The sequence below is a fragment of the Pelobates fuscus genome, chromosome 2 (assembly GCF_036172605.1).
Source record: "Pelobates fuscus isolate aPelFus1 chromosome 2, aPelFus1.pri, whole genome shotgun sequence".
In the NCBI taxonomy this organism is placed as follows: domain Eukaryota; kingdom Metazoa; phylum Chordata; class Amphibia; order Anura; family Pelobatidae; genus Pelobates; species Pelobates fuscus.
In genome coordinates this window covers 161,507,767-161,526,437 of record NC_086318.1, presented here as the reverse complement: position 1 = coordinate 161,526,437, position 18,671 = coordinate 161,507,767, and the positions used below count along the sequence as shown (strand labels likewise).

The following is an 18,671-nucleotide window of genomic DNA, read 5'->3' as shown; positions in this document are numbered from 1 at the left end:
AAATATCTCTAGGACTAAATTGTAGGAATTAAACACCAGGGTTAGTCATACATCCACATAGGCACTGCATGTGGCAGTTTGCCATCCTTTTTGCAGGATAAAACTTACCAGGAAAGGTTAAAGGATCTTAACATGTATAGCTTGGAGGAAAGACGAGACAGGGGGGATATGATAGAAACATTTAAATACATAAAGGGAATCAACACAGTAAAGGAGGAGACTATATTTAAAAGAAGAAAAACTACCACAACAAGAGGACCTAGTCTTAAATTAGAGGGGCAAAGGTTTAAAAATAATACCAGGAAGTATTACTTTACTGAGAGGATAGTGGATGCATGGAATAGCCTTCCATCTGAAGTGGTAGAGGTTAACACAGTAAAGGAGTTTAAGCATGCGTGGGATAGGCATAAGGCTATCCTAACTATAAGATAAGGCCAGGGACTAATTAAAGTATTTAGAAAACTGGGCAGACTAGATGGGCCGAATGGTTCTTATCTGCCGTCACATTCTATGTTTCTATGTTTCTAGATGTTTTTCTTTTTGTAAGCATTTTTTTACAGTAAGTAGGCATTATTAATACTGTACTTTGTTTGTAAAATCACCAATGCAGTACACAATCTAGAGCTAGTATATTTTTAGGCCAATATTATGCCTACCTCATAGTAGAGAAGTAATGGTAAATAGCTTAGTGCAATCTCATAAATTCTTGGAACTACTTTAGTAACTGTAACATAGATCAGACAAGCTATTTCAGGTAAGAACACTGTCATTGCTCATCAATTTGCTAAGCACGGTAAAGCCTAGAACAACTGAAATTGTTTGGAAGTGGTGGATTTAGCACCTGCCCTCTCAAAATCATGTATATATTTGTATTACTTTTATTTTGCAATGCACTGGTAGAATTTGGCTCATACTACCTTACATTCACACCATTTTGTTTAAATAGCAGCAAATATTTTTATAGCATAGCTTTAAACTGTCCATATGTATGACTGCAAGAGAACTGGAATGGTCAGACATCGATGTCCTCCTCCCATACAATAACCAAGGCCTCAATTTGATATTTAATATGATTTATTAAACATTTTGAAAAAATCCTTTTTCAAGATTTAATAAAAATGATTTTTGTTAATATTTTAGTATTTTGATATTCAAAATTATTTAGTATAATTGTAAATATTATTATTATACATTATATAACATAATTAATATATAACTTTAAACGTTTATTGAAAAATATTAATTCATTTAAAAAGCTAATTGAAACGTATTATAACCAGAACCAAGTTTAAATTACTTCTAACACTCATTAATTCTAACAATCAAAGAGGAGGGAGGGATTTATCATTGTTAAACTATACAGTGCATAGATAATTTGTATCAGGGCTCTCTTCAACCTATCGTTTCTGTAAGTTTTCTTGTCATTGTCCTATTTATAGTTAAACACCCCTCTAATATTATTGTAAAGCTCTACGGAATCTGTAGCACTATATAAATGGCGATAATAATAATAATCTTGCACACACCTATAAGATTTGGTGTATATCAAGTAGGTATATTGCACACAGAGATACATTCTTTTTATATTGCATTGGCATTTTTACAAAATAATTGGAGCGCAGTGTTTTTGACCCATGGCTTGGTGTTCTCTGGTGTACCAGTTGAAATGAAGGTCCAGAATAGTACAAATATAGACAGTGCATAAATATCCAAGATCTTACAGATTGAGAAGAATACATTTACATTGTTAAACTACAGATTATGCAAAAAGAAATGCAACAAATTAAATCAAAATGGAACATGAGAAGTAGACAGTGAATTGGTGAACTGGTAGATTTGCAAATCTGTTCTAAGTACACTTTGCCCACAATCAAGTATACAATAAATGACTAGCCAAATGTATCAGGGGAGGTCCTGTAGGGGGGAAATGAAATGTTGAGAAAGATAAATCTATGGAAGTATGCATATACATATATATCAGGAGGACCTTTAGACTCATAGCAGACCATCCCCAGCCTTAGGCTTTTGGAGGCATTCTAGCTATTAAGACACGTCATTTCTATTAGTATTGGCTCATCTCAGCCTGGATAGGACAGAAGTTATAGTACAAGACACTGCTGAAAGTAAGGTAAGACATATGAAACATATAAAAACATTTAGAAAATAACAGCTTAAATAACAGATATAGGGTTTATAAGTTTAGGGATGCTAGTTCCGTGACCCTCTGTGTTCTAAGGGGCTGTTAAAGCATCATGGAGTCACCATCTCTGCATTGTGTCTAACCTATGCTCGGTGGCAATGCAGGATCTTGACTGTGATCGAAGAGGGTGAACTGTGAATCACCGCGGTGCGCTGGTCCCTATCTTCTGAGCTTTCAATGGGGTTGGTGCAGACACATTCAGCATCTGGAGGAAAGTCTCCTGGTTCTCGGGAGAGGATAGGGGGAGTACTCCATCCCCCTGCGGGACCAAAAGGGAGCCGTCTATCCCACAACCATATCTGATTGTCGCATCTCTCAGCCATTTGGCCACCGGTGCCAGCTGTCTCTTCACCGCCAACACTGCAAATGGGAGATCTTCATATATGGCTATGGCCCAGCCACACTTCCCAGTTCTCTGGATTTGGACATGATGGCAGACGGTACTGACCATCTTTGGACACTTCAATCATGTCTCTTGGTGCGTCTGCTGGGGCGTCAGTGGATTTGCAGAACCTGAATGCTGAGACTAATAATCCTGGGTTTGTGCTGCCTCTGATGCCCATTCAGGCTAGGAAGCACTGGAGAAAGGTAAGCATTGCTTCGACCCAATCCACTCGGAATGACCCGGAGGCGGATGTTCCTCCTTCTTTGCCTGGACTCCAGCGCGGTCATCAATTGGATAAGTCCCTGAACCTGTTCAGAGTGGTCTTGCATGTGGTCTTGGGTGGTTTGCAGCCTCTGTTCTCTGGCCACTTCTTTTGTTTCTACCTCAACCATTCTCTGGTTGAGGTTCCGCAGCTCTGTGCGCGTTTCTGCAAGGTCCTCTTTCCACACCTTCCACATATCTAGCAGGAGATTCTTAATGTCCCTCTTTTTTGCCTGGTAAGAATCCTTGTCAGACTCTGGGTCATTTGAGGGGATCCCCACCGAAGGAAATGTAGGGGTCTCTTCTCCATCACGAGATTCCTCTGAGGAATCTTTGTCACTGAGCAATTCAGGCACCATCTTAGGGATGACCCGCGGAGTAGGTCTTTTGAATGAGAGCCTAATATCTGCCATTTTAGTACCCTCTGGGTAGTGAGATTTTTTGTTTTTTGTGCCCCATAAGTTCTGATGTGTGAGGGCAGCAGTTTGTGAGGTTTAGTGGAGCTTTGAGGTAGTTTTAATTTGCTTTTTCCAGTCTCTTCATAAACCCGTCTTCTCTGTTGCTCAGTCAGCCTCCCCAACTCGTCCATCCAATTTTTCATATAAGTTTTCAATAGGTGAGGAGTTGATAAGGCATTTTTAAGGTCAATTTGTACTGGCATGTATGCAGAGCATCAAAAAATATTAAAGCACGTGCACAAAAATAAAAGGAAAATTATTTGAGACCTAATCAGAGGGGAAAAAAAAATCTATAAAAGCTTGTAATTGACAAAAAAATAGAGAAAGAAAAGAAAAAAGGAAACAAAATAAGACATTGTCCAAATATTATTGCACTATTGCAGTGTAGGCCAGTTCAAAAATATTTTTTGAGGTAGTCAGACAAGTACAGATGCCCTTAATAATGGAAATGAAGTGTTCTCACCAAGGTGGGTTACAATCCAAGGTGGGATTTACAGCATAGTCTAACAGCTGACTACTAATTAAATTTGGTGGGCTGGCAGATCCTAGACACCATAATAGACAGGCTTGTGTTTTTTCTTGTATTATAGGGTTGTTATTGGGTAACCACATCATGGGGTGAAGTGGGACCTCTTTAAAGCAGTTGTTTCCAAAATGTGTATATCTTTAGGTTTAAAGTGTTGAACATGGTGTGACCACTCAATGAGTAAAGAATTAAAAGTATAAGTTTAAAACTCAATAAGTCCATAAGTTATAGGGTCACCACTGACCTGCAGTATATCAAAGATTTGGCAGGTATTATGGAAAAAAAAATCTGCTGACAAGAATTATGATGACCTTCAAAGTATCAGAGTGCTTTGTTGGCACTATTCTTGAAACCACTTTAGCAGGTTTTCTGACTTACTGCATTTCTATCTATTAATCAATGCTAACCATGTTGCCCATAGTTGCTTTGATTGCTTGTTAATAATCTTCAATGGCTGTGCCAGGTATTAACCACTATTATCGTCAGTCATCATTTCACTGTCAGTGTACTATTATACACCTTATGCAGATACCAAAGAGCTTTTTGACATACATTTTAAAGACTTGTGCAGTTTTGCAAGTTTCCTCACTTGACTGGATGGCTTTGGATGATGACTCTAGCCAACAGAGAAGTCGCATCAAATATCAGATCTTTGCCAGTTCCAAAAATGTAACTCATTTGCTACTGCACTAACATCTACTTTTTAGTCTGCATATTAGTGTAGACTGGAATGACTGGGGCACCTAACATTATCAAAAGAGTGTCATATCAGCTTACCTTGACATTCTACCATGGAACTGTGCCAGGATACTCTTGACACCATGCCAAAAACAACTATGGTGTTTAGAGTATTCATTTAGCATTCAGTGTGTGTGTGTGTATATATATATATATATATATATATATATATATATATATATATATATATATATATATTTGATTAGTTACATGCATAGCAATTGTTGAACATGTATGATCGCAATATCATGTGAATATGTATGATTTGCTTTTGTTTTTAAATTGTATAATTTACAAGGATTAAGAAGGACTTCTCATACTAATTTTATTATAAATATCTTGTAACTGTGTTTATAGTATATTGTCCTTTTAAAACAAATATAATTGTATTGCAGATGTTTATATTTTAACACATTCAATTTGTGTTATAAAATGACTAAAAAAAATTTAATTATTTTTTCCTTCTACAGAAAAACCACGGGAAGCGTGTTTTGATCCAGGGAACATTATGAACGGGTCTCGTATAGGAACAGATTTTAAGCTTGGATCTACAATAACTTATCAGTGTGACCCAGGCTACAAAGTTATTGAACCTGCAACAATAACCTGTGTTATTGGTTCAGATGCCAAGCCTGCATGGAATAGGATTTTACCATCCTGTAATGGTATGTTTAAAATTAGCCTCTCATTCCATTACAATTATTTGAAAATACAACTCTGGAGAAATTATATTTTAATGGACAGTATACAACATTTTCTTTGCTCTAAACATCTCATTCTTGGCATATGTTATGCTTATTTTTCAATCTGTAGAAGCTAAATAAGAGCTGTATTCACTGTGTATGTGGCTGCTCCCCTCTAGTGGTTAGAATTAAGTAAATATAAAATCTTTTCTTGTGGATATGTAATAGATTCTGATGCTATGGTTATTTATGTGTTCAAACTATTTGGATCTTATCAAGGATATAATAAAAATCATTTTATTTGTATACAAGTATAATGTTATTCCAACCCGAGTGATACAAAGCATATTGGCAAGAGTTTGGTAATAATGGCATTGATACTAAAGGACTTGCTTGAAAACGAAAGATATATATATATATATATATATATATATATATATATATATATATATATATATACAAAAAAGGGATAATTTAGGCACTCACCCCTGCAAATTACTCCAATGTATCCTGCCTTTGGTGCATCCAGCGTCCAGGAATATATCAAACGATAAAGTGGAGCACTCAGAAAGGACTTTTCAATCGTGAATTTATTGTTATAAAAAAATGCTTACATCATCTGTTTCGACGTTTCGACCCCTCAGGGTCTTTATCAAGATAAAGACCCTGAGGGGTCGAAACGTCGAAACAGATGATGTAAGCGTTTTTTTATAACAATAAATTCACGATTGAAAAGTCCTTTCTGAGTGCTCCACTTTATCGTTTGATATATATATATATATATATATTCCTAGATTTGATCCAGTAACCAAAGAGACACTTCTAATCCCTAAAGCACTTTAGCTTGCTGAAGTACTTGATGTGTAAAGAGTGTGTCCTCTTTTTATTTTACAAAAAGGACAAATTTTTATAGATATTGGTACTTTCAAACAACAAAAACCTTGCAACACCTCTCTTCTGTCAGTGTGTCAATTATATTATATTATATCAATTTGTTCAGTATCATTTTTAGCAATAGTCAATGTTATTTTGTTGCCACACTGCTCAGTACCATATTACACAGGAAGGACTGCATGTCTTGTTTGATTTCGATTTTATCCAATCTTCTATTACAAGATTTATTAATTTTTATATCTAAATGAGATTAAAAGTTAAAGGAGCACTATAGGGTCAGGAACACAAACATGTATTCCTGACCCCATAGGGTTAAAACCACCATCTAGCCACCCTGAGCCCCTCATGCCTCCCTAAATATAGAAATCTTACTGTATTCAAGTCTGGAGCTGCTGGCTCTGTTCCTGTTTCCATTAGACCTGCCCACCACTGCCTGCTGACCTCAGCAGTAGTGGTAGCCTGATCCAATCGCAATGCTTCCTTATAGGATTGGCTAAGACTGACAAAAAGGCAGATCAGGGGCAGAGCCAGCATGATTCAAACACAGCCCTGTCCAATCAGCATGTCCTCATAGAGCTGAATTGAATCAATGAATCTCTATAAGGAAAGTTCAGTGTCTGCATGCAGAGGGAGGAGATACTGAATGTTTGGATGCATTTTAGGCAGCCATGACTCAGGAAGGATCTCTAACAGCCGTCTGAGAAGTGGCTAGTGAAGTTATCACTAGGCTGTAATGTAAACACTGCATTTTCTCTGAAAAGACAGTGTTTACAGCAAAACGTCTGAAGGTAATGATTCTACTCACCAGAACAAATTCAATAAGCTGTAGTTGTTCTGGTGACTATAGTGTCCCTTTAAGTTTTAATTTCAGCACTAATTCTATAACACTCTTAGTTAGAGACAAACCTGTTGGTAGTTTTTATGTGTTATTTTTCTTTTTATTACATTTTCCCCATTTCTAGTTAGCAATTTAGGGGTTATTCCCCGTTCTTTTGCACTACCTTTAGTGTCTCTCTCTATTATCCTATTGACTCTACTCTCTCTGATTAATTCCTCTCATTTATATAATGATTGGAGAAGGGTAAGATATTATGCTAGAGTCAGAAATAACCTCTGTTTCCAGAATGAAACTAATGGAAATGCATCATCATATCCTTTGTCATATGTGTGATATGAATTTAAATTGGGACTCTACCCCATAATTACAAGAATACCATATATATCAGTAAGGACCATGACAGACAGAATGTTTCTCTTTTCTCTCCCTCTATGGAATGGAAACTTTTTTTATTGAATATGTACTAGTTTGAATTTTGAAAATTATAATTTAGGAAGAGTTGTGTAAACATAATAAAAACACTCATTATAAACCATATTGTTACATTGAAAGAAGTATATAATTCCTCTCCCCTTATTGATTGGTTTCTCTCTTTCCCCACCAACTCAATAAGTAAATGACTAATGGAAGAGGGCAAAAATTAATGGCATCTTTGAATTGCAACTCATTGAGGAACCAACTCGTAAGGAGGCCATACTAGATTTAGTGTTAACAAATGGAGATTTGGTATCAGATATTACTGTATGTGAAAGTTTAGGATCCAGTGATCATCAGTAAGTGTGGTTTAATGTAAGAACCGTGACTGAGTCACACCACACAAAAACAATTTTAGACTTTAGAAAAACAGACTTTTCTAAAATTATAATATGCATAAAGGAGTCCTTGTCAGACTGGAGCAGTTTAAATGGAGTCCAGGAGAAATGGGATTATATAAAAGTTGCACTGCTGAAGGCAACAGAAAATTGCATTAGGCTTGTCAGTAAAAGCAAAAAATTTAAGAAACCACTGTGGTACTCTGCAAATGTGGCCAAAATAGTAAAAAACTAAAAGTTAGCATTTAGTAATTATACAAAAACACAGAGTGAGGAAGACAGACAGATCTATAAGATTAGGCAGAAAGAGGCTAAGCAAGTTATAAAAGGCTCCAAAGCACTAACAGAAGAGAAAATTGCACCGTCAATAAAAAAGGGGGATAAAACATTTTTTTTTTAGATACATGAATGAGAAAAGGAAAGTAAAACAAGGCTTAGTTAGATTAAAAACAAAAGAAGGAATGTATGTAGAAGAGGATAAAGGTCTAGCTGATTGCCTGAATGACTATTTTTGTTCAGTATTTACAGATGAAAAAGAAGGAAAGGGGCCTCAGTTAGGAAAAAAGCACACATTAGTAATTTGCTACATGTGAGTTAACAGAAGAAGAGGTTCTATTTCAACTGTCAAAGTAAAGACAAATAAGTCGATGTGGCCTGATGCGATACACCCAAAGTTATTAAAATAACTTAGTGGTGTACTAGCAAAACCATTAACGGATTTATTTAACCAATCATTGTTAACAGGAGTAGTCCCAGAAGATTGGAAATTAGCTAATGTTGTATCCATTCACAAGAAAGGTAGCAGAAAGGTAGCAGGGAGGAGTCAGGCAACTATAGGCCAGTCAGTAGTTGGGAAAATGATGGAAACCATGTTAAAGGATAGGATTGTTGAACATCTAAAATCACATGGATTTCAAGATCAGAGACAACATGGGTTTACTTCAGGGAGATCACGCCAAACTAATCTAATTGATTTTATTTGATTGGGTAACTAAAATAATAGATCAGGGTGATGCAGTAGACATTGCTTACCTAGATTTCAGTAAGGATTTTGACACTGTTCCACATAGAAGGCTCATTAATAAACTGCAATCTTTAAGTTTGGATTCCAATATTGTTGAATGGGTTAGGCAGTGGCTAAATGACAGGCAACAGAGGGTTGTAGTCAACGGAGTATATTTGAAGCAAGGTCTAGTTACCAGTGGGGTACCTCAGGGATCTGTACTTGGATCCATTAATATTTTTATTAGTGATATTGCAGAAGGTCTTTTTGCTGATGATACTAAAATTTGCAACAGGGTTGATGTTCCAGGAGGGATAAGCCAAATCGCTAATGATTTAGAAAAATTAGAAAAATTAGAAAAATGGTCAAAGCTGTGGCAACTGACATTTAATGTGGGTAAGTGCAAGATAATGCACCTTGTACATAAAAACTGAAGGGCAGAGTATAGGATATTTGATACCCTACTAACCTCAACATCTAAGGAAAGGGATTTAGGAGTAATTATTTCAGATGACTTAAAGGTGGGAAGACAATGTAATAGAGCAGCTGGAATTGCTAGTAGAATGCTTGGTTGTATAGGGAGAGGTATTTGCAGTAAAAAAGAGAGAAGTGATCATGCATTGAACAGAACACTGGTGAGACCTCACTTGAAATATTTTATGCAGTGCTGGAGACCATATCTTCAGAAGGATATTGATACTTTAGAGAGAGTTCAGAGAAGGGCTACAAAACTGGTTCATGGATTGCAGGATAAAACTTACCAGGAAAGGCTAAAGGAACTTAACATGTATAGCTTGGAGGAAAGACAAGACAGGGGGGATATGATAGAAACATTTAAATACATAAAGGGAATCAACACAGTAAAGGAGAAGACTATATTTAAAAGAAGGAGAACTACAACAACAAGAGGACATAGTCTTAAATTAGAGGGGCAATGGTTTAAAAGTAATTTCAGGAAGTATTATTTTACTGAGAGGATAGTGGATGCATGGAATAGCCTTCCAGATGAAGTGGTAGAGGTTAACACAGTGAGGGAGTTTAAGCATGCGTGGGATAGGCATAAGGCTATCCTAGACTTAGATAATGCCAGGGACTAATTACAAGTATTTGGAAATATTGGGCAGACTAGATGGGCCAAATGGTTCTTATCTGCTGTCACATTCTATGTTTCTATGAATAGTGGTTGCCTCTCAAGTCCCTGGCAGCTTGGGAAAATATGCCTTCCATGAAATGTACAATATGGCAGAATAATATTATTGAGGAATAGTGCAGACATCATAAAAAAAATGTCAAATAGTTTATTGTGATTGTATAAATTATTTTATTTCTATTTTATTATTGAAGTATTGTATGTTCTCAGGATTTCACAGTATCTGTCTATCTATTCTATCTAATCTACCTACCCTATTTATCTATTCTGGTCCATTTATTCTTAAATATATATATATATATATTTATTTATCTATATATATATATATATTTATCTATCTCATCTAATCTATCTTCATATATATATATATATATATATATATATATATATATATATATATATGTGTGTGTATGTAATAATAATAATATATATATATATATATATATATACACATTTTGGCATGTGGAGAATGTAAACTCACAGCTTTTGACAAGTGTAGAATATTGTTGAACTAAAATTACAATACCATGGAGTGATATGCCATTTCCCATGCAGTTTTGATGTATTTTACATTGGAAATGTCAAAATCTGAGCCAACAAAACTTTCCATCTGGATTTTCAGCAATAGACATTTTCTCAGTCAGTCATTACATGTTATAGGGCATGAAATACATGTTGAAATGAAATGTCTTTTTTTTTTTTGGTTAAATTCATTGAGAGACTTCCAAATGTAATTTGCATAATGTTTGTTTCTGTTTTTATTCCTGAAGATATTGTTTTGGCTTTTAAAATCAAAATGACAATGGTGTTCCAAGCACAGTGATGTATCATTTTGGAAGAACATTACCCGGCAGTAAATCTAATTTTAATTAGAGAAGTATTACAGAGAAAAAATGTGACCCAAGTGTAGCTCTGTTTTTAGAGTTATACATGGTATTTCAGCGTTTTGTTAAATTCATGAGGTCCGCCAGCATCAAAAACCAAAACACTGGAGTTTCTCATTCTGAGCATTTTAGCCGAATATAAAAACTAATTTTTAGAAGAGTTTAACATGTCTATATATTTGGCAGTAGTTTTATATTTAAATATGAAGGTCAAATATTTTGCATTATATATTAAGAGTAGAGTATTACAATTACATATTTTACTCAAAGCAAAAATAATAGTTTTATTATGCATTGACCACTAAAATAAATATGTATAAACAGATAACTTTACGCATATTAAATCAGGATGTTGATGGCAAGATTAATTTTTACCATTTGCTATGGGCAGTAGGTAGGGAAATATGCAAGGATGTAACTTTTAATTTGATAGGTAGGGGTGGGGCTTATATGAGGTAGATGACAAGGAACTCATCCTTCCTGGTTTAACCCCTTCAGGACGGAGTCAATAGTGCACGTTCTGATCAAAACAAAACATAAACAAAAACTGGAATTTGCGCTATATGACTGTTCACCCGTAGTTCCCCTCTTTCAAATTATATGCACCCACACTTATTATATATCATTTTGTTCAGGAGAAACAGGGCTTTAATCTATCATTAACTATTCATATATGGAACATAATTTATTATGAATAAAATAAAAAAAAATGTGAGAAAATAAGATTTTTTTTTAAATTTGTATTTCCGTCTGCCATTTTAGCTGTGAATGTCATAATACTGCAAAAAATGCACATATTTGTAATCAGCGATGTCTCACAAGTACAACAGTACCCCCCATGAACAGGTTTTATGGTGTTTTGGAAAGTTACAGGGTCACATATAGAACATTCCATTTTCAAATTGAAATTTGCCAGATTAGTAATGTTACCTTTGAGACGGTGTGGTAGCCCAGGAAAGAGAATTACCCCCATAATGGCATACCATTTGAAAAAGTAGACAAGCCAAGGTATTAAAAGTGGGGTATGTTTAGTCTTTTTTAGTAGCCATTTAGTCACAAACACTGGCCAAAATTTGCGTTCATATTTGTTTTTGTGTGAAAAAAACAAAAAAACTAATATTTGGCCAGTGTTTGTGACTAAGTGGCTACTAAGAAAGACTGGAAATACCCCACTTGCAATACCTTGGGTTGTCTACTTTTGCAAATGGTATGCCATCATGGGAGTAATTCAAATTCCTGGGCTACCATACGCTCTCAAAGGCAACATAACTAATCTGGCAAATTTCAATGTGAAAAAAATTAAATGCAGCCTTATATGTGACTCTCTAACTTTCCAAAACACCATAAAACCTGTACATTGGGGGTACTGTTATTCTCGGGAGACTTCACTAAACACAAATATTAGTATTTTAAAACAGTAAAACATATTACAACAATAATATAGTCCATAAAAGTGCCATTCGTTTGTAAAAAATGCAAAAAACTTCACTTTTACTTAAAATATCATCGTTGTAATACAATTTACCAGTTTGAAACACTAATATTTGAGTTCAGCGAAGTCTCCCGAGTAAAACAGTACCCCCTATGTACAGGTTTTATGGTGTCTTGGAGAGTTACAGGGTCAAATATAGTGCTTGCGAATTAAATTCTCTGCACTTTCTCCCTGTGTTGTCAGGCATGTCAATCAAATTTTAATTAATCAAATCACATAATTATGTTAAAAGATTACTTAAATATACATGTAGAATTTTAATATATATACATATATATGTATTTAAATTCTACGTGTATACTAATGTAATCTTTTATGTAATTATATGTATTTATCTATATATATATATTTGCGGTTATTTGTATTTTATATATAGATAGATATATATAGAATGTCATTCTAAGTGTATTTTGTTACCAATATATATATATTAATAACAAAATACAGTTAGAATGAAATTACATATCGATATATAATTTATATTAAATTTTGTTTCAATATTTTATTTATTTATTTTATTTTATTTATTTATTATTTTAATTATACGTATATATATATATAATATATTTATATGTAGATCTATTATATATATAATATATATACATATTATATATATGTAACGTCATTCTAAGTGTATTTTAATACTAATATACTTATATTAGTATTAAAATACACTTTGTATGACGTTGCATATATATAATATGTATATATATTATATATACATATATTATATATATATAAATGCATTTAATTTATTTTATAATATGTTTATTTTATTTTTTTAACACCTCCTACCAGCAGGGGGACTGTCTGATATTTTAGACAGTCCCCCTGCTGGCAGATCCATAGCCAGCTATAGGGGGCCATGTGATCGCTCTTTGAGAGCGATCACATGGCCCCCGGGGGCCTCATTTGCCGGAGGGGGGCTGCCTGGGCTGTCAGGCAGCCCCCCAGAAGAGGATCGCGGCGGAGGTGAGTAGTTGCTGGCTCCTGGGGGCTTAAACCGTTACGGCGTTCCATGCCGCCGCAACGGCTTTAAAGCCCATTTAAAGCGCGACGGCATGGAACGCCGTAACGGCGTTCGTTAAGGGGTTAAGGGCATATTTGTTTACTATGTAAGGCCCAGGGGTCTTGGGAACACTAGTAATATACTAATCTGGTAGCTAAGTATCTCCTTATCAGGAAATTAGTAACATAGGGCAAGCATATACTGCTATATAATTACAAATATGCTTGGGTAAACTTCTTACACAGAATTGCCAATGAAAATCGCCATTGCTATAAAGTTATATCAGAAATTTACTAGGTGACATATCTGAACTGCATGTTCTGAAAAAAAAATAACCCTCCAAACTAAAACTAAGATGCCATAACCCACTTACTAGATGGTTTTGTGGTTTTCCAGGCAAAATAGTAGCCCATATTAGACATGCACAGAGGAAATATTTGGTTCGGTCAAACACAAATATTTATTTCAGCTGATCAAATTGCATTGAAATGGTGGCTCAGCTCATCTAAATATTGTGCATGCAAACAATTCAGGAAACCCTATCTGGATGAAAAAAGAATGCACAAAAACTAAGCATATCACAGTACTGCTAAACATATACATACCAGGTTGACTGAATTCAAATTCAGTCCACATTTAGTCAATACTCATGATTTAGAGTGTTTGGTTATTTTTGACCATGCCGTCTGGATATTAACTATTTATTTTAATTTATTTATTTGATTTCTTTCTTTTTTCGAGTTACAGAATTCAGAAGACTCGTTGATCGTCCAAAATTTAGACACATATAAACTACATTACAAACAAGTTTTCCTGGCAATATAGGGTCTTTGGGTCCACCCCACCCTCAGGGTCCCCCTCGAGTTACGGAATTCAGAAGACTCGTTGATCATCCAAAATTTAGACACATATAAACTGCATTAACCCTTAAGGACACATGACGGAAATATTCTATCATGATTCCCTTTTATTCCAGAAGTTGTGTCCTTAAGGGGTTAAAGGACCACTATAGTGCCAGGAAAACAAACAAGTTTTCCTGGCAATATAGAGTCTTTGGGTCCACCCCACCCTCAGGGTCCCCCTCCCGCCAGGCTCTAGGGGGAGGAAGGGGTTAAACACTTACCTTTCTCTAGCACTGGGCTCCCTCGGCGCTGGGGACTCTCCTCCCTCTTCTGACGTCACCGGCTGAATGCGCATGCGCAAAAGCCGCGCGCACATTCATTCAGTCCATAGGAAAGCATTCTCAATGATTTCCTAAGGACTCTGGCGTCTTCTCACTGTGAAAATCACAATGAGAAGCGCAGAAGCGCCTCTAGCGGCTGTCAATGAGACAGCCACTAGAGGCTGGATTAACCCATATGTAAACATAGCAATTTCTCTAAATCTGCTATGTTTACAGCTGCAGGGTAAACCCTAGATGGACCTGGCACCCAGACAACTTCATTAAGCTGAAGTGGTCTGGGTGCCTATAGTGGTCCTTTAATTACAACTAAAGTAACCAATGTAGTTCTACTTTTAAAGGAAGATTTACCCCTCCAGTGTCCAAAAGGGAGCAGCAAAGATGGATTAATTGAGTTTGTATTTAGTTGCAAGAACTATGGCTGCTATTATGTTTGTTGATTGCAGCCTTAACTTAGCCTCACACAATGAATGTTTAGGAAGTTCTTTTGATTCAACAAATGAATAACCAAATATCTCAAACCTTAGAATCAGGTAAATAATGCCAGGTATGGGTAAAGTAAATAGCTGTCTATCTAACTATTTATATAGGACAGATGCAAATTGAGTAGCCAGCATTTAGCAGCCAACAGATACAGATATAAAAAAGTAAATACATTAAAAAAAAAAAAATAACTTTCCAAGTTAACGCAAACTGCAAAAAACAAATATATATACCGTAAAATATTTGCCTAGAGATCCAACTGTACAATGACTTCTTCACTACCGAGTGGTTTGTAAAGAAACATCCCCAGTATTTTGGGTGACTTAGAAAGTAATGTTTAAATGTAATTATTAGTATTCATAGATGGCACGTTATTTAATGGAATTAAAAATAAAAATGTTGCTTGGATAGAAAAACTTTTAAAAACCATTTACCAAAAAATTAAGTTATAGATACAAATACCATGTAACATTGATATTTCCCCCCATGTATTCTATAATCGTCCTCTCACATTATACCATATATACTCATATTGTGCATATGTATGTACTGTATATACTATGCTCCCTTCTGTACTCTAACTGAGAGAAAGCATTAGCAATAATCCGCACCTACAAAGAGCAATGTAGGGCCGGGCAGGTAAATGTATGGCTGTATAATGTTAGCACACCTCTGCTGTATGGGCAGCACTTTCAAAATATATTTATTTGCAATAATTTTTTTTTTTTGCAATTATTAAAATTGTATATACATGATTCTGAGTGTCTACTGTACCTACTGTGGGAATTGTGCATACACACGTCTTGTCATGAATGGGGTTAATAACATGTAAGCAAAGAAATTATGATAAAGCTTTATAATGCACAATATTCAGGACACTGATACCTACATTTATAACAGTGCTTTCAATGTTCTTTGTATTGTGGTAAACAGCAAAACAGACATTCATGTGGCATTTTATTGAGAAAAATCTATACAGGAAACATTCCATTTTTTGTTAGCTCCCATAGCTCTTTAATCCTCTAGATCTACACATTCCAGGGTAGCTCATGCGGATAAAAATTGAATTACCAATAGTGTTATATTTTAAAAACATTGACCTTTATTCACACAAACTAAAAATTGACAGGGCTTACATTGTAGCAAAAATAAATTGTATGTAAGATAAGGTTTATACATATGAATACTACTAAAGAAGAATGCAACATCATAATTTGTTTGAGATTTTAAGTTTATTTGTAGTTTGTATTTCTGGAAACTCTATTGTTATATATGTTACATTTTTTATACATTAGTGTGATTTGCTATTGTTGTTGTAACAGTTTTTTTGCATATTTAGTAACACTATTTCTAGTTTATTAGTTTTAATAAGTGCTGTAAATACATACAGTTCAAGAATAAACATAGAACACACATTACAAATCAAACAATTTAAACATCAAGTGTATGTTATACACATTATAGCAAAACATGTACAATGAAAATATTACAAATAGTGTAATATAATAAAAACATCATATAACAAATAGTGGACTATTGCACTCATAAACGTAAGTTGCTAGCAGGCAGAACAAATGAGTACTGTAATAGGAATCCTCTCTGCTCCATCACCTAGTATTCTCAGTAGTACGTAAAAAGGAATAAAATGACAAACATACTGCAAAACTGTATTATATTAAAACAACATTTTAATAATATTGCACTTACAAATGTACAAAAAGATAAAAGGCATTTCAACAAGATTAAACTTCTCCTAAACTGTGTTCCAATTCATCTGGTCACTGCAGGAATCCAATTATACAGTTGAATAATATAACATATAAATAAGATACATAAGTAGTTAATTAACTTTACACATTTCAGCCACTGTTGCACAGACTTCCATAGGGCTGTATTTAATTCAGTTGGCAGCCTCAAAACTACTGCGACTCGCCTAAGTTTAAAAATCCCTCTGGCACCTCCTCCGGATCACTCTTGGCCAGTCCACTTTGGGTGCCACAGTCTTCTGCACCTATAAAGTGTTCAATGCACTGGGTCCATCTCTGCCTTCTCTGACTTCGGGAATCGTGTGAACCTAATGTGCATCCGCGGCGACTGCAGGAAAGCAATTATTCAGTACTTTCCTATGGGAGATTTGAAGACACTGGACATCCACGTGCAATGCGTGAGGACATTCAGCATCATTTCACAGAGTCAAACTCAGTGAAACAGCAGGAAGCACCTTTAGTTTCTTTCTGGTAGACATCAAAGAAAGATGAATACTTTAAATTATAGATGATTTACAATTATTATTCAATTATGTAATTTCTAGAGAGGTGACAGATTACCTTTAATCTTGGAGATTACTTTTTTGATTTGTTAACCCCTTAAGGATGAATTGTAATTGTACAAGTTCCTACCAAAACAATATCTAGAATTTGATCTATATGTCTGTTAAACCATCATTTACTTATTTCATATTTAGTGCATCCACACTTATTATATATCATAATTGTGTTAAGGAGAAACAGGGCATTCATTTCACATTAAATGTTTATAAATGACACATAATGTAATGTGAATAAAATATAGAAAAGTTTGAGACATTATGAAATGTTATTTTCCAAGTTCTGCATGGCATTTGTACAGTATCACCCTGTGGCATTAAAGCCCACATTTTGTAGTTAAGCAGTTACAGGTCATTAAATTAGACTTAACTAAGGTCCTTATTTTCAGTATTTCAGTAAATATTTACAGAATATTATTTTGGTATTGTTAAAAACATCAACATATTTCTGATGATCCAAGGCCACCGTGTGGAAGAGTGGTTGATTTTTTGCCCCGGTTGTCCATCAATGCTCATTATTGCTGTTGTAAAAGACATGGGCAATTCCTGAATTTTAAACATTTGTAATTTCATAGAGACTAGTTTGGGCTACTTATTGAAATATTAAGTCACAAATTTGTATATGCACTTATGTTACTTTATACTCACTTAATACTATATATAGTGTATTGTTTCTAAAGTTGTCCTTAGAATGATCAGTTTGAATTATATTTCATGTAATATAATCCAAAATTAAACTTTAAAATGTTGTTGCTCTTCTTTTAGCCCCATGTGGAGGCCATTACACAGGAACCAATGGAGTTGTTTTATCACCAAATTATCCAAATAATTATACGGCTGGACAGATCTGTCATTACTCTGTGACTGTTCCAAAAGAATTTGGTGAGTTTTTTTATGAGGTTCACCAAAAGATCATCTTTACTGAATAATAATAATTAAAAAAAATATCAAATAGTCAAAATGATTCAGTTTGTTAAAAGATGCACATTAATGGTTGAAAAATAATGTACATTCAAAAGTTGTTAATGCTCGCTTTATCTCAAACAACCCAACACATGCAGAACATGATTGCAATATTGCAATACTGGGTTGTATGGAATGTTTTGATTCACCTTTACAGTAATAATGAGATATGTAAAATATATAAACTCTTTCATAATATTTAACTCCAACTGTGTAGTTAATTTTTTTTCTAATGGACTATGAGTTGTGGTGAGTGGCAACATCCATGGTAGATATTTTTTAAATCAAGTATTTCAAATTTCACTTGTGAAAGCACCAAACCCATTGTTTTGTCCATACCATAAATATGGGTAAGGTGGCACATATTTTACCAGTTATCTTGACAT

At 34.7% G+C, this 18,671-nt stretch overlaps 1 protein-coding gene across 1 annotated transcript in view; it reads left to right on the top strand.

The window, feature by feature from the left end:
* CSMD1 (CUB and Sushi multiple domains 1) overlaps window positions 1-18,671 on the top strand; it is a 1,854,468-nt gene that overhangs the window by 1,542,703 nt on the left and 293,094 nt on the right. Inside the window, exons 30-31 of the mRNA XM_063441118.1 lie at window positions 5,039-5,233; window positions 18,088-18,204. Coding sequence (XP_063297188.1) covers window positions 5,039-5,233; window positions 18,088-18,204 — 312 coding nt within the window. The remainder of the gene's footprint in view (window positions 1-5,038; window positions 5,234-18,087; window positions 18,205-18,671) is intronic.